Source organism: Centroberyx affinis, unplaced genomic scaffold (genome assembly GCF_046629955.1).
Source record: "Centroberyx affinis isolate AG114_WGS23_722 - 3 ecotype Tasmania unplaced genomic scaffold, CSIRO-AGI_Caff_v1 ptg001905l_1, whole genome shotgun sequence".
Lineage (NCBI taxonomy): Eukaryota > Metazoa > Chordata > Actinopteri > Beryciformes > Berycidae > Centroberyx > Centroberyx affinis.
Window position 1 is genome coordinate 172400 of NW_027280268.1, and position 24670 is coordinate 197069.

A 24670-nucleotide genomic window follows, 5' to 3' on the forward strand; every position below is an offset into this window, starting at 1 on the left:
TTCTTGCGACTTTGTACAGAATCAAAGAGATTCTTAACTTTTTGAATGTGTGTACAGAAGTATAACAAAGAAAAAAGAAGAAATAAACAAAAAAAAGAAGTCATGCAAATCGATCAGAAGGCAAAACAAAAGTGAAAAGATGCTGTAGATGCTATCTCAGTAACTGGTGAGAGAAATTAAAGTCTACACAGGCACACACACACACATTAGAGGAAAAAAAGCACAACAAAAACTATCATACTTTTATCCCGGATGTATACAGAATGACTTAAAACAAAACCAGACGTAAAAAAAGAAAGAAAAAAAAAACCTTGAGAAAAAATGAAAACAGCAGTCATGGAAAGAAAGAAAGAAAGGAAGAAAGAATCAACTGACTTATTTGGGTTGACTGTATGTTATGTAATGCCACGTTCTCCTTCAACAAGATTCGGGTAAATATTTTCAGAAATTTCTATGTCCTTCTCAACATTTTCACACAAAGGAGGAGAAGCCAGCGATGGGGGCCCGTGAGCCGGGGGCTAGGCTGCTGGGGGGCCTGTACAGGGTGCTGTGCTGGCTGGGGGGGTTGGAGCTCTGCTGGGACGGGGTGGGAGTCCGGCTACCTTTGGGCCTGAACAGACTGCCTTGGCCCTGGGGCTGACCCTGGGGCTGCTGGGGCTGGGGGCTGGGCGAGCTGAGCTGGGGCGGCAGCGGGGGCAGAGGGGGCAGGGGAGGCGGGGCGCAGTGCTCCGGCTCGCCCGACTCGGACTCGGTGTAGCTGTAGGCCTGCGCCCGGGATATGCCCTTCTGCTGGCGGCGCCAGGAGTTGTAGTACGTGGGGTCGCTTATGTAGTGGTTGACGAAGGAGTGGGTCTTCTGACGGTTGGGGTCCACCTCGTACTCGCTGTCGCTGCCCTGTTGAGACGGAGAGAGGAGACACAAGTGTGTGGAGTTAGCGTGGGTTAAATTCTGCGGTGCGATTAGGTGGGGCGGTTAGAGATGCGGAGAGGCTTTTAAATGCAAATGGACATGAGGTTATTGAGTTATTGTAGAGTTTCAGAGAAAAGTCACCAAAAGTCATTCGCCCTCACCCCTGTATGAACAACACACACATGCGCACACATGCACGCGCGCCTACACGCACACACACACACACACACACGCACCTTCACAGCACAGCACGTGAACACAAATGGACACCAAAAAACATGAAGAGATGGTTAAAGCATGATTACAAAAGGATGACTTGTTACTGGAGCGTGCATTGTAAACGGACCATCAACACAAGACGGCAAAGGTCAATTTGTCTTCAGGTCTTCGACTTAATCTACCAATCAGTCACTGGATCCAGCTATAGGTTCTGGATGGAAGATCTATGTATCCACTATACACAACACACCAGCAAGACAGGGCAGGGTGTTGTATAACACAGTATGCCACAGGAACCTACAATAGGAATCTGAGGGAGAGGATTGGATGGGGGACTAGCAGTAGGAACCAGTCACCTATCTGGCTACAAACACTCAAGCAGGCAGCCACAGGAACCTCACCAAATGCAGTGGAAGTGTACGTAGGCCACCTGTCCCATACGAAAACACCAGCGCCTCCTATGGGTGAACAAAACAATGGGGTTTAAAGCACCATAAAAGAGATATGACAGATGGCCAAGACTGCAATGATCCCAATGAGCCACAGTGATGATGATGATACTGTAAATATATATATGTATACATATATTTTTTGATCCTGCATTGGATCCACAGATATTGAAAGTGCGCTTTTAGGCGGTCATAGTTAAAGAGCCTAAGCCCACTCTAACAGAGACCACAGTCATTTCCCTTCATGCCTTATTGCACAACACAGTCAGTTTGAATTCCATCCAAGCCGTCTGCAGAGAAATGACAATCATCCTCAGCACATTCTAGTAACTGACCCTCCACCTTGCTGCGGGCCGAGTTAGATACTCTTTTGTACTCATGTCCTGCAACATTCCAGCTGTCACACAATTAGCAACTTGATCATTTAACACTCAGTGGGGATTGCTCATGGTCATCTAATTGCCATGAAAGGAAGCTGCCAATTGACCAGTCACAGCCTGTGATTAATGACCCGGCCACCACAAACTAAGACAGTCAGTCCTAATGCATAGTCATTGCCAATTTACCAAAGAGGCAGCTTGGGATATGCATTAAGTATCTTACAAAAGATACAAAGGCCCATTCTTTTCAGGACAGTTTTGGATTTCAGGTACACCACAGAGATGGTGGTGATAATTTTGAGTGTTTCAAGGTTCTTTTCTCTCTCACCCCCCATATTATCACGTTCCCTCTTTTCACATGCGGCTATGGGTGCTGGCATGTAGACTGACACACTCCAGAACGCTGCTCTCTTGCTGGCTATTGCACAGCACATATGTGATACATATGGCTATAGGATCAGATTCCCCTTTCTCCTCCCTCCCGCCTCTCAACATGCAACGTGTTTCCTATATGCTAAACCCCTATATGAGGTTGTTTTTTTAAACATATGTCAGCAGAGTTAACAAATGTCAAAGTAGACAATGCTCGTGATGAATTATAGGAAAGATAGGTCACGCTTCTTTGATTCTCTCTGATTCCTAACCAAAGGAAACCCCCCCCCCCTCTCTCTTCCTTCCCCATAAATGAATCAAAAGCAGACATTGTGCAAAGCAATCCCACTGCCAATTTGGCCCTCAACAGTCTGAAGTTGATTTAAGTTGCTTGGCAATAACTGTCATGTAGATGATCATGCTTTATATTTATATGTTTCTCTGAAGTGTTCCTCCCAGTAAAGGCACTTCAGACTGTGAGGGGCATCAATGACTGTGTGTGTGTCCATTTGTAATATTGTTGCCCCATTGTGAGCACTTGAGACCTACCAGTGTTGAAAGGCATTCCAGTCATGCCAGTGCATTTAGAACACAAAAAGACAATAACAAGAGCCACTCACTGTGGTCCAACAAGACATTTTGAGCCACTTCAAGTGGCATTACCTCATTCTGAAGGAATTAATACTGCCTCAAAAGATGAAGCACCAGTCCAGCTCTGTGTGTGTGTGTGTGTGTGTGTGTGCGTGTGTGTGTACGTGCCCATGTGTGGCAGTGGGAAAGAGCGGGCGTAGTCCAAGTGTTGACACAGTGGATTGCATCCTACTCCGGCCCACCCCAGCTCAGCCATGGAGTGTGTGAAACAGATGTTGCTTCTCTTGAAACGTTCTAGCGACAAGTATACACCACTCCAATCTTGCCTCCCATTACTCTCGGTCCATTGCCAGTCCTTGTCAGAAAAAACTCAAGGGTCCTACTGAGGAACCTACACTGGAAAAAGAGATGCGTGAAAATATGCCTTTGGGGCAGTATAGCCTGTGAAACAGCTCCTCACTTCAAGACATTACAAGCTAATTAGTAGAGCTGAATGCTGTGAAAGAAACAGGCTTTAGGCATGAAATGCAGCTCCGCACCTAAGCCTCAAGGGAACCCCCACCCTATTTAAGCGAGGATAAGTGTGAGACACACACATACCAGCCAACTGATGTCGATTACTAAATATTTCTTTTCATCACTAGGACTTTAAATTACACAGAGAGAGAGGGATTAATCACTGAATCCTCTTGACAGTATTTTTTTTTTTTAAAAAAGCTGATATTCAGGATCTCTGCAATATGGTTTTCATGTTGACAGCAGCATTTGGTTTCTGCACCAGTATGATAAAGTTATCCTGTCTTTTCTTGTCTACAATTGTGCTAACAACGTAAAAGGGAGAACAATGTGGGAGAAAAACACTGGAAAACAGAAAAAAATCAGACAAGGGAAGTACATCAAATACAGGTCAAAATCACTTGACCTATTTGTCGGAGATAAATTGCTCATTATGATGATAAATTTGCACTTGCTTACAAAAGCAGAGAAGACGGGTGTCGAGGCACAGAGACAAACTAATTCGAAGAATTTCAACCTTTGACCTCGGTGGTTAGAGTTTAGCAGAAATGGCATAAGCTGTCATCTCTGATAGGGCTTTACTCATCAGGCGCTGCACTGGAACACAAGCTATGGCCTCACATCTTCAAATTTGTGACGTGCTTGTTCTCTCTTTCTTTTATCTGCCTTCATGTTGTTCTGCAAAGCACCTTGTGATGAGCTTGTTTAGTTAAAAATGCTTTGTGACTGAATCTGACTTTGACTTGACTAGGCTTTATGAGATGGCGTGAGACAGAGACAACCTACTCATGGCTAGCTGGGCCCCCATCCCCCCCGCGGTACATGCATACCCCAATACCAGAGAGTGGGCCAGTCCTTTGTCCTTCAGTTATGGATTATTACAGGGACGTGGGGGAGAAAAGGGGGGCTGTGCTATTTCACTCTCATTGATGTAGTGAAAACAGCGGGGGGTCCCCAGAGACAAAGACAAGGACAACGTATGGGGGGGTGGGAGGGGGTTTGGAGGGTGTGTGTGTGTGTGTGTGTGTGGGGGTGCTCTGTCAGATAGAGTCTTTAATCATGATGACATCCCTTAACTGCAGATTAGAAAGTCCTGACATATTTACAGTACATACATTTGTGTCTGTGTCAATTTATGGGGAGGGGAAAAAAAAGATGAGAGAGGAGAAAAAATGGAACTGGGAGGATGTAAACATGCTTATGGAAGCACACTGAGATGCCTGCTGCGTCTGAGTCGAGCTGTATATCATCATAACAGACAGGGATATAGGCCTCCTTAGCAGCTCCAATCCCCTTTCACCAGCACCAGAGTGTTTTCGCTTCATGAGAACAATATTAATCAAAGGGATTTGGGATTTTTCACTGTCCTGTTGTGTGATGTCAGGCCTTAGTGCTGTCCCAGTCTGGCAGACATATTTTCGAGCAAAACTCCCAGTTTTAGGTCATTCAGTCTTATCATTGTGATCCATTGTCAGTTTAATTCTTGATAAGAATATAGTTTATGGGACGAATCTAATCTTTATCACATATCATCCTCTCTTTCTCACCCACTGTCCCTGTCTCTCTCCACTATCCTCTGTCTCATAAAACACAGATGCCAAAAAATTATGAAAAAAAAAGAATCTAGTTTATTCACAGTCTCATATTTCTCTTCTATTCTGGGCTGTGACATCATGCTGCAGACCGGGCCAGTCAAAACAAAGTGGTGCGTTGTCACTAGAGACAATCCAAACATTACAGTTCTCTGTTGAGCCTCAGCCAAAAGAGCTACAGTAGCCAGCAAGACAAGGAAGGGTGGAGAAAGAGAGACAGATAGACACAGAGAGAAAGAGGGAGAGCGTGTGTGAGAGAAAGCAGACATATTTATTTCTCTCCCACGGAATACCATTCTGTACAGAGAAGAATCTACAGTCCATCTCTCAGTGACTCAGAGATGAGATCATTTGTCTTTTACCGGTTTCAGCCTTAAGTGTCACACAAAGGCAGTGCCACAGAAACAACCTTGGGAGATGAGAAAGCTTATACTCCTCGGTAAAAGCCAGTAAAGTCTCTACCTGCAGAGAGGCAGTGGTGCATTAACGGTGGCCTCGTTGCTTTGCCAAGCCCATATTAGCTTCCTCCAAATCCCCTCTTGAGGAGGAGGACAATAGTCAACTTATACCTGCCGGTGGAGCCTCCGGGGTTTACAGAAGACAGACGGCACAAAGTCACACTGATAGCTCAGAGTTATCCGCTCAATAAAACTTCAAAGGACATTCCTGGGTTTTTCGAAGGCACCACTCGGTGTTGATATGGTGTCCTGTCAGGGGCATGGCAGAGGAACCCCGGGGGAACAGGCACGGCTCTGTGTCTTTTAGCCCATCAAAGCCGACGCCAGTCCCCCAAATCTGCAGTGTGGTAGCAGAGGTTGTCATCTCAGGCTGAGGGGGCAGACACCGCATTCGGGCCATGTTTGACAATATGCAAGTGTGAACGGTAGATATGTCAGACGGGCGATGAAACGTCAAAATGCTTCATTTCGGAGGATGTTGTCGTGCTGGGAAAGATCCTGTCCATAGCGATTCATTGTTGGGAGATTTTCATTTGATCTGGAAAGGGGGCTTAGGTCCTGATAAGGCCAGGTGGGGAGAGATTTCTGGCTGTGGAATTCACACTAGGGACGCATTTAGCTGAGAGATATTCCCAGATCATTCGGGAAAGGCCTGGAGTAACGAATTCCAAGATGAAAGAAAACACTGAAGGAAGCCTGAAACCCGGGGAATTCAGGACCGCTTCCCCCTGACTCTTTCATCTGACTAGGATCAAAACCAGACTGCGGACCGTAAGCCTTTTCACCAAAACCACAGAGTGCCGGGGAGGGAGGCGACATAAACAAAAACAGAAACAACACAAACGCAAAGACATCGGGAAGGAAAGGCAGATAAAAGAAAAAAAGGAAAGGAAAAAACACAACATGAAAAAGAAAGGAAAAAGTTTGGAAATTAGAGACGTGGGTGGCCGACAGACCGATCAATGGAAGGAGAGAGAGAGAGAGAGAGAGAGAGAGAGAGAGAGAGAGAGAGAGAGAGAGAGAGAGAGAGAGGTGCAGCTCATTGATTACAGTCACTTATTCGGCCAGAGCTTTCTGGTTCAGCACACGCCAAGACAGCAGACTGAGGCTACTGGTCAAAGGCATTCTGGGAAATGGCTGTCAAAGGAGAAGAGAATAGTGGAGGTAATGGATCCCTTTAGGCCACCATCTATTAGTCCTGCCAGTGTGTGCTTTGCTTGAATGCGGACGATACCTTAAACCTTCTAAAGCTTCAATGCAAACCTAGATTTTGGACCACATTCTGCTCCAAAGAGGCTGTCCAACCCAAGAACAGAGCAGGTGGAAATCCCAGATCCTGCTTTTTCTCACAGTTTCCACTGACTTTGGCTGACTTTTACTGAAAGTTTGGCTGGAAAGGCAACTTTAATACTTAACAAGTCCCAAAATAACACCTCGCTGAGTGCGTCGGCCCTCACTGTCTTACATAATAAGAGCTGTGGCTGAGTGCAGTGGCCTGGATCAGAGGTGGATGTATGCAGAGTGACATTCTCCACAGGTCACCGCCTGGCCTAAACGCCGCTTTGCCTCCGGTGCGCTGACACAAGTGATTAATCTCTCATCTCTCCACCTGCCCTGCTGTAGCTATATCTTACGAACGCTGCAGGCCGTATACATTAATGTGAATGGCATACAGAAGACACCATGTGGACAGGGTAAATCAACGCAAAACACTGTACAGGTTGAATTCGATGAGATGACAGTGTGTCGAGGGCAACACAGACAGGTACAGACGTATAATAACAAATAGACACTTTATACAGACAGGTGCTGCACATTTTTATATTGACAGAGAGTATAGGGGACAATATAGTGTACAAGTGTTGCTGTTGCACCTGTGAGTCTGAGATCTCGGAGGGTTTCTCCGTCAGGCTGCTGCTCTCGGCGGGGATCAGGTCGTTGTACTTGGTGCTGACGTCCTCGTCTGAATAGTGGAGGCTGCCTGGACTGGGCCTGGGAGGAGACCTGGGGACACAAGGATCAAAATCATTCAACTGATTTGTGTCCTTCACCATGTGGAGGAAGAAATGGAAAAGTACCTATACTAAGCGACGTTCCTATATGCCCACTTATTATGTAACCTTTTGACCCATATTTACACCATAAGTACCCCTAACCCTAAAACTCAAGAATACTGAATCTGCTTCACCATTATACCATTAAACTCTAAAGTAACATCTTGTGTGTTTCTCACAGAACTGTGAGCCTAGACTGTGCAAATGCCCAAATCTAATAGATAACACTGGCTAAGTGGCCTTGACAAAATAATAGCTTGTTGTCTTGTAGAAGAAGCTGCTCACCTCTTATTACGCATCTCCTTAAAGTGCTAGAACTATAATTATGATTGGTTGTTCAGTCCTGTTCATATGAACTTATAGTTTTTGACCAATAGCTTTATTATATTCTATCTGTATTAACATAATCATGAATATTAAACACTATAAAACTCTGTGTAATCATACAGATTTTAAGTTCCTTGGCTCCCAACCTGCAGATTGAATAAACCTGTCAAACTGCCATTCTCATGTCCTGAGTTCTCTTCCATAACCACGCAATGTGGTTTCGAAACTTTTGTTGAACCCTATCCTAAATTGTATTAGCACTCTGTGATAGCCCTTTGAAAACCTTTTTTAAGTTCAAACATCCTTCTCCTTTCTCTATAGACTTTGCAGAATAAAATCCATCCCCCGTCTCTCAGCAGATACACACGCTGATAATCAAATTAAGTCAAGCAATGGCTCTAGGCACGATAACACTTTGAAACAGGGGGAAACTCTGTGCTCATTTTCCACTACACACTACAGTGAGTGGTTGTTTTCAAGTTCACATGTGCATGTGTATTCCTGTCAATGTGTGTGTGTGTGTGTGCATGTGTGTGTAGGAGGGCAACCTGATGAGAATCATGGGACACCCATGAGCTGACTGCCCACAGCCAGTCTCTCCTGGGATGAATAATTCCCTCTGATTCAGTCCTTGCTGTGGGCGGTGGAATGTCAAAGCACTGGGCCCTTGTGACTAAATTATAAATTGAACTCTTGTGGCGCTCAAGGGGTCATCAAACGAATGCGAGCTTTAGGCTTTGCTCTGGCAAAGGTTATCACAGCCTACATGAATCACGGCGCGGAGTTATACTATAACTGGCATGCTTCAGCGATCATGGGTACCAAGCAAATGTCTCATTCAGAGGTAAGTGCCGTAAGTTTCAAGGGTATAAATGATGGGTACTGATCGAAGGGAGGATCCTTGAAGGGAGTGTGGGATGAGAATAGGATGGAGGGGAGGTATTGAGTGTACCTATGCCAGCTGAAAGAAAGAGCACATGAGGCAAAATGAGGTCAGAGAAAGAGGAAAATACTGGAAAAAACATTCCCCAAAATGGTGTGCTCCATTGAGGGGTTCTTTAAACTAAATGTGAAAGAGAGAGAAACAGAGAGAGAAACAGAGAGAGAGAGAGAACGCTCTCGGTGCCTAAGCTCCTCCATACTTTCCACTGTCCCCAGTCCTGCTAAACAAACAGCCATCTGTTTTTGCTGATTGGTGCTGGTTTGGCCGAGAGCTCTGGGACATACTGACTCTCCTTGACTTTCCAGGCCACACTGTCAGCCTCCAGCCGCTGCCAATGGAGCTGCAGCGGCACACACAGCCGCTTTACAGCTCAAAAACCAGACATTTGCATAAGTATTTTCCAAATAAATATATTTTGAAAGCGTTTGAAAAAAAAAAAATTTGTGGGTAAATTTCAACAGTTTTCGTAGGTAGGGGGTGGTGTTTTGAGTGTGGTGTCGGCAAACCGGCTCAACCCCACTGGGAAATCAGGAAGCAAGCTGCAGTTCAATTACCTTCGATGAGTTATATTAAACTAGATTAGCGTTAATTCACTTAACCTGAGTGGAGGAGTGAAACGTGTACAATGGAGAGCTATTACTGTACAATGTATTAGAATTTGCATAAATTGTGTGGAATTTCTGTGTGCGTGTGTGCATGTTTGCATGAGTGTGTGACAGATAGAGGGAGAGCCTGAGTGCCTCTGTCTGTGTGGACATATTATCTGACCTTGCTGACAATCTAACATGAGGACACTCCATTACTGATGAAGGACAGAGGACTCTGATAAGAGATGCAGCCCTTTGATTCCCTCACTACTAAGGGCAAAAACGCTCTCATGCTGAGCAGGCTCAGATCTTTCTGTTTGCCATCACTATCTCCTGCTGTTACACATCACAGCCTGGACAGAGCGTCTGCATCACATCGACGTCAAACAGTAGTTGCCAATATTTTAACGTAATGTTTTAACCTGCATGGAGTATGGATGGGTTTTGATGCATCAGGGACAAATTACATAGCATCAAGGTTAGTTGTATCAAAGAAATTTAAATAATATTGACTTGAATTCTTTGCTTTGATCATGACAAGCATTTACAAGTACTCTTTGACCCAGGCCTGGTTAGTATTTTCCAACTACCTTCTATCATTCATGTTCCAACAACACTTACATAGTTGAGCGTACATATTTTTTATTGATATGACTTTCAAGTGGCCAGGTGAATTTCCCCCCAGAGATGTGAATAATTCTATTTTTCTAAGATACAGTCCAACTCATTAAACATCACCACAAAGTCTTAATCACGACCCTGAATTCATGTCGGGACTTATTTTACAAATCTGCGCGCTCCACACTCCACTGTAACCTTTACTAAGATGCATTCCTCAGCGGTCCTTGCAGCAAGCCTCCTTCTACCACAGCCTAACAAAGAGCTGGAGCCAACGTGAAGAAATGCTATTGTGAGCCCACTGGGAGATTATGATAAACTGCCTGTTTAAAAATACAGAGGAAGCTCAGCTCAACAGCGGTAACCCCCCACTTTCTCCCTTCTCCTTGACTCGCATACACTGTTGAGCGAGGCGTAAATAATTTATCAGCTCTCTCACATGAATGGGGAGGGGGTCAACTTGATCCTCTCATAGCTAAATCCAGGGGGTAAGTAATGAGAGGCAGGGGGTGAAATCAAATCTGCCCCCACTCTTTACCCAATATCAACCCCTTTCTCTTGTCTTCTCCCCACAATCGCCTGTAGGGACTCATTAACATGTCTGTAGCATTCAACAGCTTTGTCACTCAGAGTGTTTAAAACCATGTTCATCTAAACTCCATATCCTTCGCTGAGACATCCGCAAACCCAAAACCAATGTCTAAATACAGTATATGCGAGGTTGAAAACAAAGTGGATTGCAAACTACCGCAAAGCAATGCTCCAAAGCAACACAGAACTGAAACTGTTAATCCTACTCTCTTCACCATAACAGCAATAAAACATTTATCTGTCGGATCTTGAACTTCAGCCACAAAACTCATTTGGATCCTTTCTGTGTAATTCCAAGCAGAAGTTCACACAAGAGTGGCCCTGGATTGCTAATGTCTTACGTAATCAGTAAGAGCACATAATACCCAGATTGTCTGTTTAAACTTTTACAACAGAGCCAGTGGTGGAGAGCTGGAACATTTGATTTAAGCGTTAGTGCTACTATGTAAATGAACTGCAGCCTTTTAAAAGTAGTCAAAACAAGCAATCTTCAAGTACTGCAGCAAGAGTAGTTGTAATTAGTTACTAGTCGACTTGGGTCTGTGTAGTGGCAAATACTTCTTACCATTTGTTTTAACCTGCTTGTACCAGAGGGGTGGGTTTTACTGCATACTGACAATTCAAGTAGTGAGTTATCAATCACCAAAAGCAAACAAAAATTAATTTCAAAATATTTCCTGTCATTGTGATAACATTTTCTGTCACTCGCTGTACTGTCTCTTATTGTAAACCCTGCCCATCTGACCTCTAAGTAGGCTAAAACCAACCACAAATTTAGTATTTGCTATCTGACACATATCTGCTTACCACCAAACTCTAAACAGAATTAAAAGACTGTCATTAAGATATTCTGATCCTGTTGTAACGCAGAGGCCTTCATCCTGTCTTTTGTATTCTGATACCAGTGAATGGGATACGGCATTAATCTATAATCGGAGGCTCAGGTGTTGGGATCCCTACACCTCTACTGTGGGCCGAGTTCAAAGAGCGCTGATCCTGAAGGTACATCTGTGCATTCTTTCACTCCCTGCCTCCCCTTCAAGCCAGAGACGTGACGGGAAGCTGCCTGGAAGCTCCTCAAAGACCCAGACCATCTTTGATCCTCCCCCAAGGTCACACACTCACACACACACACACACACAAACACACACAAAAACACATTTCACACACATAGATCCACATGTACGCACACATATACACACACACAAAATGTAATGTAAAATACTTTTCACAAACAATATGCACACACATGCACACAGAGGAGGCTAATTCCTTTCGGCAAAGCATCAGAGTGCACCTGCCTCCACCTAATTATATCACCCAGTCAGTGCCACTGTGCACAATGATATCTCCATCCATATAACATACAGTAATGCCACGCTGATGACAAACCGACACACACTTTTCAACTCTCCTCAACCAAATGACTGCAGCTGTCTAGGTCTACACCTTACATAAACAGGTAATCCAGTGGGAAGTATAGGATCCTAAATGTGACTTCACATATGCGAGTCAGTCCCTGCAGTGTTGTGCCAGCCACAGTCCCAGCCCAGCCCAGGTGCCAGTCACAGTGATTGACTGAAGACAGGGTCAGGACCTCAGCATGCTGCACCTCTTACAGCTGGGGGCTCGCTGGAGTATGGAAGCTCATTAGGAGAGAGGCATTCTTTTTATATACTGCTTTTACAGTGGAAACAGTGGATTTAATAAGGCTGTCCAAGTTGTCAGGAGGAGAGCGGTTTTTCCACAGAGCTGAATACATTTTCAGGCATGAGGTAAAGTTCCCCCAGAAAACCTAATTATCTACCCAGATTGTTATTTGATTTACATTTCAAATGAAGCTATTTCTTGCATAAACAATATGAGCATATTAAAGCTTTTTTGCTTGCATAAACAATAGGAAAATATGAAATTATTTGGCTCCTAAGCTTGTTTTGTGTGTGTGCAGACCACTGACCTGGTGTAGACTCCGTTCTTGCGGCAGAAGGAGTTTTTGACAGACAGGCGCCTGTTGTTGAGCTCCAGGGCGGGGAAACGCCCCTCGTCCAGGCTGACCATGTCTCCGTGGGTCAGGGCGTTACAGTTGGAGTTGTTACCTGGACACACATAGAGAGACACTGTGTGACCACAGGCCAGAGGGACAGGCAGACTGTTAGTGGATGGAAGAATGAATGGAACTGATCAGTGAGTCAATGAGTGACTGAATGAGTGAATGAGTGTATGAATGAATGAATGACTGAATTGATTAATAGATAAAAAAAAAAAAAACAGATACATGAAAAAAATAATTCATGGATGGATAAAAATGAAAGGATTTTAAGAAAAAATGAAATGAAAATGAAATGAATGATGAACGAATGAATGAACGAATGAATGAATGAACGAACGAATGAATGAATGAACGAACGAATTAATGTACAGACCCATATTTCTGAAAGACCTAGGTTATTACATGTACACAGTCCCTACTGGCTCAGGTCACATTCATTACAGTGTGAATCTCTATGTAAACACTGACTGTGGATCACACTCGAATGGACAATAACACAACCTTTTCACCTCAACTCCCAAGTGTCCCTTACAATAGATCAATCTGCTAAACCCATGAACTGAGGGAGAGAGAAGAAGGCCTTCCATGCCGCTTTATAATAGATTCATGTTTGGATGGGCCATTGGCTGCTATGTTACAGGTTAAGAACACTTTCAACTATCCTAAGAATTATGAGGGAACATAGCGAGGCCAGCATTGCTCCAGGACTACTTGAGGTCAAGTGGTGGTTATGCAAACACACAGAAAAAGAGAAAGCAATGGGTAGCTCCATTGGCCTGGTCCAGACTCCTAGAGGGGGGATGTGGAGGCTATGAGAGTGTCTTTGTGTTGGAGTGAGAAGGAGCCTCTTGTTTTTCCTCTGTCAGTCAAAAAGATGGGCAGTGACCCGCAGGCTCGCCCTCCCCTCCCCTGCCTGGCAGCAACAACACCCGTGGCAGAAGTGCTGAGCTGAGGGAAATACCCGCTGATGTCAGAGCTGAGCAGAATGGACAAGTATGCCCCCTACTCCTGCTCCCCCTCCTCTCTCCTTCTGTCTTTCTCTTCTTTTCTCTGCCTCTGCTGCTCAGTCAATAATCTGATTCACTCCAAAACAGAATATACCCAAACAATGTTAACTCAAGTTCACTGCTCAGTATATTCATTATATTTCCTTAAATCACACTATTTTATAGGCAAGGTCGAAAAGTTAAGATTGTCAGCTCCTTCAATAATATTCAATTGCAAGTTTTTAACACAGTTATTTTTTTCAAACGGATGTCTCATCTTGGAATGAAATTTATGTACATGTTATTACTGTACCTTCAAATCCCTCTTTAGTGTATTTATGGTATTCTAGTGTACAGATATAGGCATTGCAGATGTCCCATTTTTTACATGCTTGCTGCACAGTTGCTCTCTTGCAATACTAATATATTAGATCAGTGTTGGCCAACCATGTGCCAAAGAGGGCCAAAAGTATGCTGGTTTTCCTTCCAAACAATCACTACACCGGGTGATTTCACTAATTAGATGCTCCCTGTGTGTGCTCGCTCTCTGCTGGAAGGTGTGCTAATGAGTGAAATCAGCTTTGGTTGAAGGAAAACCTGCAGAATCTTGGCCCTGACTGGCACATGATTGGACACCACTGTGTTAGATGCAAGGCAGGGTGGCCTCTACAAAAGCTACATGGCTCCATATCATTGTGCATGCGATCGTCTGCACTCACCTGATTCAGACTTCTTGGCATACTTCTTACTCTGTCCTCTAATAATGAGGATGAAAACCAGCAGCAGGATGAAGATCAGGCCCACCAGAGCCACCACCACCAGGAACCACCACTCTTCATAGAAAGGCGCCACCTTTTGGGCTGGAGGAGGAACAAAACTTTGGTTGGACAACAAATTCATTGTATCTGCAAAACTCAACCGGTCATATCTTCTGCTATGTCTAAATTACCTTGGGGAATTAAATTGGTTCTGGCAATAAATTTAATTTCAAGAGAGTATACTGGTATTTCATTATGTTTCAACAAATACATGACAGCTCACCAGATATAGACGGAGAGGGAAGACTCGGAGTGCCATAGCCATAGTCGTTCACCCCAATGACCCGGAAGTCATAACTGACCCCTTGTTTCAGTATATCCATGTTGAATGTGTGTGATGTCACTTCCTTGGGGATGTCCTTGATCAGGATATCCCACAGGCCCTCATCTATGTCGGAGTAAAGAAGGAAATTTTAAGTGAGTATGGGTCAGGCAGGACTATGATAAGTTGTAAAACATTTGAATAATGTCAATATGTCTTTGCTAACAGGCTGTTTTACAATGTTTGCTTGATGTAATGCCCCAGTCTGGTTGGCAGCATCCAGGGTAATTCATAATTCTCACAAATATTATACAATCCATCAATTTCACTGCTCCCATAAAATTTACAACAGCCAGATCTACATCATAAATAGTGGTGCAGCCATATTTCAAATGAAGCAATGTTAGATGTCTTGCTGTTTGCTTTGGAAAATCTGTCAGAGGCCATCCATTACACATGGGTGCTCATAAACTTCAGTACAAGTTTGGCCTAATGGAGTACACAAACATAAACAAGCACCGGAGTCTATCCTCAGTGCTGCTAAACTCCAGAGAAAGTTAGGAAAGTTGATGTAATTCAGTTTGAAGACTACACTAAGCCGGCCAGTTATTGGATACTGCGGAGAGTGTCATGGCCCTTGGCATCTGGATAAGAGGAGATGAAGGGGAATGATGGGGTCCGGGGTTGGTTTAACCATCTTCATCATCCATAGGGATTAGTTTAAGCTATACTTTACCACCGATCCTCCGTGCAAAACCTCCTTAAAATCTAGGACTAAGTAGCCCCAACCCCCCATTTCCACCCTGCAGTGGTGTAATCCATCGCTCCCTGTGAGTCTCCTACCATCCATCAACCCCTTAACCCTGCCAAGCACTGTCAATCACAGCTGAAACCAGATGCCATTTGTTTCAACTGCTGCACTGCAATCAATAGCCCATTAAAATACCAGTGACACACACTCTGGTGCAGCATCTGTTGACACTTTCCACCACTTTCCTTAATCAAATTAGCAACAAGGCAAACGTAAGACTAAGCTTACAGGTTCATGTGAATAGCTGTATTATTATGTGTCAGCGGAGGCACGCACCTGAGGGTCTAGCCTCGATGACGTAGCGCGTGATGGGGGAGCGTCCCGGGTCTCCACTGGCCCAGTGGATGGTGAGAGCTGAACCATAGCGTGTGATAAAGGGCTCTCCAGGGGGTCCTGGGGCTCCTGAGAAGGAATAGCAAGGTTAAAGGTTAGAGAAATAGGTCCACCAATGTCACATAAATGAAGCCACAAACAAAGAACCATATACAGTATATTGCATCTGTTGAGTTTTCAGTCGAATGACATAGATGTCATTGTTTACAGACTGTAAGCTGCAGTAAGGTGTACATTCCTTGTAAAAGTAGAGGTTGAATTCTTCAAGGTGATGTGTAACATTTATACTCACAACAGTTTGGATTTACTGCAATACTGCAAATATATTGGTTTCAAAAATGAAGACCCAATCAAGTATCTTACAATAAGTGTTGTGTCTTAGAATAGTGCCGATCTGCGACCAGTTTACCTCTCAAGTACTAATACATTTTACATAGTCATGTGGTTCTATGGCCAATTATTCTCAATCAGTACCATATTCTTACAGGATTTATGAACACGGAGGCAGATGAGTAAAAAAGCCATTCACAAACAAACATCTGCTGCCGTTACCTTCTCCTGGGCCGGTGGTGATGTTGGCCTCCACTTCAGGGCCGTAGATGAAGGTTTTGGCCCGGATGCGGAAGTTGTAGGTGACGCCGTCGGCCAGGTCTTTGATCTTCATCCAGAGCGGGCCGCTCCCCTTCACGTCCACCGTCACAATCTTACTGACGCCTGGGGGGGAGGGGGAGTGAAGACAGTCGGCACAGGCCACTGAGGACTCTGGACAAACACACCACATTTAGAGCGGGTCTTACACGTCAGGCCAGGCAACATGGGAGCGCACTCAGCACAGGCACACACACACACACACACACACACACACACACACACACACGCACCAGTAATGGAATTAGTAATGGGAAACACGTTTCAATTTTGCCATTCTCGTCATGTATTATGATGATAGCTGAAGACATGTCAGAAAGGTTTGCAATGATACATGAGCTATTTAGGGTCAAGGTGATGGTTAGCTGATTAGCTTAGGATAAATGCACATCACAAGGTTTTGACCAGATTAAGACCAATTTAGGTTGCCCTAAACAAAGAATATGGTCAAATTCCATATAGTACCCATAATCATCATCTGTAATCATCAATAATTAAGAGTAATTTCAATAGATCTTGCAGTGTGCATAATCCCTTTCCAGAAAAAAGCAGCCATTTTGAGCAGAGAGAGGTGTGATGGGTAAAGGACAGGGGCTTACCGTCTACTGGGGTGCAGGGCTCATAGACCAGACGGTAGCCCTCGATAATGCCGTTAGGGTAGGTGGGCTCGCCCCAGGACACATTGACCGAGGTGGTGGTCAGCTCACTGAAGTGGATGAAGCCGGGAGCACTGGGGGCTGGAATGCACACACAAAGGTCAGAGGTCAACAGACATATGGGGAACGGTCAATAAAACTAGGCAGACACAAGGGATTTTTTGTTTCAGCTGCTTTGATGGCATGCAAACGACCTGTCTTTGGCCATGTGGATGCACATACAGTATGTGCACATATGTGTGCGCACGTGCATGCAGTTTTGTTTCAGCATAAAAGTCTGTCAGTTTGTGAGACAGAAGGCACAGAACGTACCTATAATACAGCCTGGCTACAAATATCATAAGTCAGAGGGAAGCTTATAGCAAAGGCTCAGGGTTATAGATTTATTTTTGTGACTTTATAACCCTGGAGAGGTTTTAGATTTTAGGTTTTAGTGCCAGATGTCCTCAGGTCAGTTAGTTCTAGACCAGAGTTGAAAAATATTTACCAATCCTTCTCATGGTTTGCTAAGTCTACTTGTGGAACAAGATTGGTGGACTTATCCACATAGGACAATAAGTACCAGAAAGTTTTGACAATTGCAGGGAAGCATTTGTAAATCAATTTAGTGTAATTGTCTGAGATTGACAACTTATATGAGACTAGCTGACGTGTTTTGATTCGGTCAACACCACCCTTTTGGTACGTTAAAACAAATGCTAGGCATTATTTTGAAATACTGTTTGACCCAGGTCATACTAGTCCACAGTCATAATGGCCAGCCTCAGGCTCCAGGCCCCATTACAGTTGAATGAGCTTGTGACACCGCTGTGCTCGAAACACAGTTGGCCCTGTTGTCTTTAAACTGGTTGAGCAGGAGTTGAGACGCTTGCAGCACACAAAGCCTCTTTGTCTAATAAAAAAAAGATGGTCTAACTATCAGCGCAGTGCAACCCCCCCCCCCCCCCCCCGCCCCCCCCAACCCCATCCAGCTTGTCATCTGCTTCCTCTTCTCTATGGCAGTGGTCCATGAGACCAGCCAAGAAGTTGTGAGTGCATCCTTTCTCCTTCCTTTTACAACTCTGAGATATTAAAAACACCAAAACTGCAAAAAATGAAATCTTGCCTTTACGCAGGGGCTTTTGGGGATAAAACAACTTATTTGGAAATGAGTGTACACAGGAAAAAGGGGTGGATATGGGGAAGAATAATCTGGCAACTGTCCTCTAGTGCTATTCAAGTCCATGAGTTAGAGATAAAGAAAGAGAAAGAGAAAGAGAAAGAGAGAGAAAGAGAAAGAGAAAGAGAGAGAAAGAGAAAGAGAAAGAGAGATGGGGGGAGAGGGGGAGGTTGGCCAAGGAACCACGGGGGTTTAGCCATAGCGTGCCTGTGGACATAACATCTCCAAGGCTCACTCCAAAGTATTTTCATACCATCCGCTTTTCAAACAAAATAGGAGATTCAGCGGATGACTCCAGAATGAGCTCGCTGATTGGGAACTTATGCTCGGTGTGTGGTTCCGCTAACATTGTTTGGCATGCTGACAGCAACGATTAACATCATCTTCACATTAAAGCTTACAAAGAAACTCTTTCTGGGATGGAAACATCCCAGATTGTTTTTTTCTGATGGTTGACTCATTGAATTTTGTGAAACATCGCAGGGTCCTCCAATCTAACTTCACCACCACAAGCACATAAATCTGACAAATGATTGAATGTGACCATGCATGCACTAATTTGTCTATTTTAGTCATGCCATTGCTTCTGCATGAGAGTGTCACCCCCCTGACCCTGGTATTTTATTTTTTGTCCTCAGCTCTTCTTTCTTTACCTAGTACTAGAATATTAGTTAGATATATTTTTGGGTGCTGTGGTCATTACTTGTTTCTAATATTAACTAGGAATTGAAGCTTTTTCTACTGTTGCACAAAATTTAAGTCACTCTGGGCAAGAGCACTATCTGAACACCAAAATGTTTTAATGTAATATAAATGTGTATTGGTGTCTAGTGGAAAGCCCTACCAGCTTGCTGAGTGCGTCCCCTTGTTGGGGGGCTGCGGGGTCCATCCCCAGCAGCATTGAAGGGGGCCACGCTGATCATGTAGGTTGTGTAACCAGTCAGGTTCTTCAGCTTCACCCCTCCTTCAGGCATGAAGAGGGTCCGCAGCCTCTCCGTCTCATTCTTACGCTGGAACTCCCAAAAGTAAACCTACATGGACGAAGAAAAGCTTAAACACATACATATATCCAAAGTTGCTGTTCACGGAATTTGGCTATAACTCCGTTATCATCAAAACGCAGAACCCATTCCAAATCTCCCTTGAGGTGAAGATATGCAGTTTCCTTTTAAGCCCTGTGAATATGTCCTTGAGCAAGAGAACCTCATCATTGTAAGCCCCTCCGGATAACAGTGTCAGCTAAATGCCTAAAAAATGTAAAATGTAAAAATGTGCATTTAATTGTGTTCAACATCAAGTAAATGTAGTTTGTCTTGAACCACAACAACAAATACCATTTAAATATTTCAAAAAGGATGAAAAATACAGAACAGAGAATATCATTGAATCTCAGTTATTGGAAAGGGGGGCCATAAAACCTGTTGCTCTGCACCCATCAGTGTATTCAAGACATAGGATGTTACTAAGTGTGTGCAACAGAGTGAGTCTTACCTTGTAGCCCTGGATGTCTCCATTCTGAGCGTCCACAGGGGGAGGCTCCCATGTCACATCCAGCTGGGTCGCTGTTGCTGACTGAATGGCCACATTCTGGGGGGGTGCTGTGGGCACTGTGGTAGGCCATCACACAAATTAAGCTTACATTAATGGACCAGGAAATTTCTCTGCGTGAGACGAGTGTTAGTTTCTGATGTCACTGCTCTGTGTGTGGGCAGGTACCGCTACGGTTTAAAGCAGAGAACTGGAAAATGATCCTCATCCTAAGCTCTTCAACCTACACAATCAAAACCGTGATATTCAAGAAAGACAAATTACACCTGAATGCTTCTAAAGGGGACAGTTTCAATACACAGGTTGCCAAGAGTGGCTGTGCAAAAGCCTAATTTTCTTGCATTGAGGGTGGTCAAATACTTGAGCATTTTGTGACTGTGTTGAATGAAATGACAGGAAAAGCACCGTGGTTAAATGGTACCAGCATACATACCTGCCTCTCCCACAAACACCTCCTGTGGCGTGCTGGTTGGCCCCTCGCCCACTGCATTATACACACTCATGCGTATCTCATAGCGTTTGTGTTTGCTCAGCTCTACAGTAGGATGAAACAATTAGGAATGCATTATATTCACACAGAAGATTCTGCTTGTATTGTGAGCAAGACGTCTAAGACATTGTAATTCATATGAGGCTATAATTACAGGGTTGTTGAGTGCTGCAGTGCAGAGGTACAGGAGAAATATGTGGCCATCTGGTTTTGTCGTGCTTATCAAAATAAATTGACACGCACAAGCCAAACAGTATGTTGGACTAGGGAGGCTTGTGTACTCAGTGTCCCAAAATGTCTCTGTTCAGACTGCTTCTATTGGCTTTAGCAGAAGTCTCTGTGTGAACTCGCTGTGAGTGTAAGCAACCAAAGCTCAATTTAATTTGCTTAACTCAATTGACACTCTGCTTTTCCTGTATCACTCTTCAAGGCAGCTGGGTGCATGAGACATATGGTGAGATCCAACATACAGATGGCTTCATTAACTTAATTAGATTTTGGGTTGAATCAGTGAGTTAATATGAGTGTGCGTGAGCTTTTGTGTGTGTGGATGAGTGTATATATGCTCACATTCACACAAGAGGTTGTGTGAGAGTGTGTGCACGAGTCATGCATGCGTGTGCAAATGTGTTAATGGAGGCATCCGTGTGTGAGGTGTGTATTTGTCATGTGGTAAAACAGTGTGAAACAGAGACATAGGAAAACTTACTGTCCAGCTCGTACTGGGTCATAGTTGAATCGCTCAGATTCCGTATGCTGTAGGGAGCTGTTTGTGTGCGTGTGTGTGCGTGTGTGTGCGTATGTGTGTGTATGTGTGACAAGAAGTGAGGGGGTTGCAGGAAAGGAAAGCCATAAAAGAAGAGGGAAAAGAAGAGGGAGGTGGTGGAGAGACAATTCATTGTATTAGTGCCAATATTTAAGTAGTTGAGAAGAGCATCACTGCTGACATAAAAACCCCACACAATCAGAGTGATCATAGCTCTGAGAGAGACCCAGAATGACTCAACTGGGGTGAAATTATAGGCTAGGTTACACAGAGCAGCAGAAACAGAGTAGCTCCTGAGTAAACCTAATAACAGGCTGTGGCTGATAGCTACTAATCACAAGATGAAAGCTTTTGGCTGGGAAGTGTCAAGAGCAGCCAGGAAATCATGGGAGCAAAATGGGCCCATGTGGAAGTTCCTTAAAGCAAAAATTATGGCGCTGTTCACACCTGGAAAAATGAATTATGAAAAGTGATGGAGACCAACAGTGTGTATTCTTGGCTCAAACCAACGGAGCTATTACAAGTGGGATATTTTTTCCAAAATATATCATTATCAAATTAATTTAAATAACAGCCATTAGCAATACTCTGTGGAGCTTTGTGAGCTGCATTTTAATAACATGGTTTACAATATGGCACCAGTCAATTGTTTTGCTTGCATTGGAATGGGCTACCAAAGCCTTCATTATTTCTATTTAATATGAGTAAAATCTTAACGTAGCCTGTTTAATTATGAATATCTATAATTTGGTCATGTTAGCTGCAGTTGTTGTTCCTCACCGGTGAGCTCGGCCCAGGTAGTGGAGGGACTGTTGACGGTACGGACAGAGTAACTGCGGAGACGGTCATACAGGAGCTCCCGGTATCGGATCCGAAAACCCAGTAGGATTCCGTTAATCTTTTCTTCGGAGGGGGGCTGCAAGCATAAGGAGATAAGTTCATATCTAACACAGCGGATCTCAACTGAACTGAGCCCCAGAAACAGCTTAGAAATGCACCACCCATTCCTGTACCGTCTTAACCTTTGTTCCAGTCTAGTGCCTCTCTGCCTTTCAAGGTAATATGGCTTGCTAATGTCACCTTAAAAATGATTTCCCTTGTATGCTTCTCCAGTGTAATATTACATTTTATCACCATATTTTGTCTTTTGCTTGGCGACAATAGAGAGACGAATTGTAATTGAGAAAAAATCTCCACACAGACTGAGCTCATCCACAGGTGAGTCACACGGAGAAATCCCCCATGGTTAAACAAGAGACAACAGGCCTAGAGGGGAGAAACAGAAAGAGAACAAGTACCTCTCTATCCCTATAAACTCTACAAGAGTTCTCCATAAAACCGAGATTGTGGCTTGGGGCCTCCTATTTCCCCTTTATGACCTGTTAATTCAGGTGTGAGTGTGGGAGAGGGTGTGTGTGTGTGTGTGTGTGTGTGTGAGAGAGAGAGAGATTGAGAGAGTAGAGGGTGTGTGTGAAAGTGTGTTGCACCCAGTCTAAGTATACCCTATGTACTGTCTGGTCTCTCATTAGGGCCCACTTTCTAAGAGCTGCATGGGTTTCAATACACAGCGAATCAGATAAAGGCTGAGCCAATTACACTGTCTCTTCTTACCTGCCAGCGGATCAGCACTGATGTTGTTGTGTGTGGCGTGACAGAGAGAATTGTGGGTGCTTCGTCAGGCGCTGAGGAGATAAAAGTGAGATGAATTAGTGAAATTGAGCTGAAAATCTGCACGATTCAAGGAGCCAAATCGAGCCATGTGCAGTGGCATTCACGGGGCATAAACACAACAGAGCATAAAACGGCCGTTGATAGATGAGTCAAAAATAGCAGCTGGAAAGATCAGTGGCGGGAACGTGTCTTTAGTCGGTTAGCACAGGGGCAGACTTGGGCAGACTTTGCCAAGGTTTTAATGCTGCCCTCTTGTCTCATGGTAACTGCAGATGGTGTGCACATGACATCACCTGCTGCCTCTGCCAAAAGTGTCCACATCACAACAATAAGCTAACTCATCCTGACAGCCAATTTAGATGGGGCTTTTTACACCAGGGATTCAAAGGACACACAGTCTCTGTGTAAGGGAGTCTAGTTCACTATATCACTGCAGAATGAGGCCATAACTTTGGCTTTATTAGCGTGTTTATATTAGACCTATAAATGTTTATATACATATTTGAGACATTATGAGACATATACAGCTATTGCCCTTATAGAAATCCCAGTAGTTTTTATATGCTTGCTGCCCTGCTGCTGCACTGTTTCTCCAACCCAAAGAAGAAAGTAAAATTCTGCAATGCTAATCCACAATAGATGCAGTGTCAACAGCTAGCACTGTAAAAAGTGCATCTTTTCATCAAGCTCATCAAACCTTTACCCTGTGAATCAGAAAGTTGTCTCATACATCTGACATGACACTTACCGTCCTGTAGAGTAGTGATAGCTTCACTCTCCTCGCTATATTCACTGTCCCCTATGTCGTTGGTGGCCTTCACTCTGAACTGGTAGGAGGTGAAGGGCTTCAGCCTTGGAGGTGGAACAGGACAGAAAAACACATCAATCTTAACTATAAACCAATGCTGGGGATCGTTGTAAGCCAGAGACCCCAAAGGAGAAATTTAGTCTCAGTGTGGGACCTCCAAGCTCATTAAGTAAGCTACCAGAAACAGTTTTAAATCAATTTGGGTCCTTAACGATAGTTTAAGAAACCAGAAATTACTGTATCATTAAGTTTTCACAAGGTATGCTAATGGCATGTTATGATCTCTAGAAGTCTTTGCTGCATTTGCCTGCACATTGAAGTAAAGCTTTATTGAATATCTTAAACATTCTTTGAATAGCTTCTAGCATTGTTTATGTTCTGATCTATACTTTACGACACCCTGCAACATTATTCCCTAAAACCATTCTGTTGAATCGGCAACTACAACCAGGGGGGTATTTAAGCATATTTAGTGCTTAGTGGAGAGGGGATTAAGTGTTTGAATTAATATTACCCTTCACATCCACAGAATACAAGGGGAATGAAAAACATTTTGTGGTAACAAGGGGGGGAATTCAGGGTTTGCTCATTATGAATCAACCCCGGACTGTAACCAGCCTTTGCTAGGACGGGTACCCTACCTGTCCACGATGTAGCTGCTGGCCTCGTGGTTGACAGAGGCAGAGTGGACAGTCCAGTTGCTGTCTGGAAGCTCTCTGAGCTGGACAGTGTAGTAACGCACTGGGGACAGGCCGTCGCTGCCCGGCTCCCACGACAGCAACACCCAGCGAGCCTGCACCTCCTCCTGGGGCACCGTGGGACGGCTGGTGGGCTGGGGGCGAGCTGAGTGGAGGGAAGGGATATGTGGATAGATAGAGGGAGTGAGGGAGGAATGAGGGTAAGGAGGGAAGGAGGCAGTGGGATCGAGGGATTGAGGGAATGGCCGGGAAGGAGAGGAGACAAGGAGGGATGCAGGAATGGAAAAAGGTTAGAGCCCTTACAAATGGTAGTGGGGAAAAAAGATTAGAGGCTTGGCTCACTACACTGCAAAAACATCC

The 24670-nt window shown here is 44.3% G+C and overlaps 1 protein-coding gene across 1 annotated transcript in view; it reads right to left on the reverse strand.

Moving 5' to 3' along the window:
- Window positions 1–471: 471 nt before the first annotated feature.
- The window catches only part of LOC139653253 (protein sidekick-2-like), a gene marked incomplete at its 5' end in the record, with an annotated part of 30934 nt that continues 6735 nt past the window's right edge, over window positions 472–24670 (reverse strand). Inside the window, 18 exons of the mRNA XM_071530228.1 lie at window positions 472–894; window positions 1530–1586; window positions 5602–5610; window positions 7361–7490; window positions 12564–12702; window positions 14362–14502; window positions 14684–14848; window positions 15810–15935; window positions 16419–16628; window positions 17114–17251; window positions 19174–19360; window positions 19821–19936; window positions 20311–20412; window positions 21077–21133; window positions 21914–22049; window positions 22745–22815; window positions 23553–23656; window positions 24254–24455. Of these exons, the coding sequence (XP_071386329.1) occupies window positions 472–894; window positions 1530–1586; window positions 5602–5610; window positions 7361–7490; window positions 12564–12702; window positions 14362–14502; window positions 14684–14848; window positions 15810–15935; window positions 16419–16628; window positions 17114–17251; window positions 19174–19360; window positions 19821–19936; window positions 20311–20412; window positions 21077–21133; window positions 21914–22049; window positions 22745–22815; window positions 23553–23656; window positions 24254–24455 (2513 nt within the window). The remainder of the gene's footprint in view (window positions 895–1529; window positions 1587–5601; window positions 5611–7360; window positions 7491–12563; window positions 12703–14361; window positions 14503–14683; window positions 14849–15809; window positions 15936–16418; window positions 16629–17113; window positions 17252–19173; window positions 19361–19820; window positions 19937–20310; window positions 20413–21076; window positions 21134–21913; window positions 22050–22744; window positions 22816–23552; window positions 23657–24253; window positions 24456–24670) is intronic.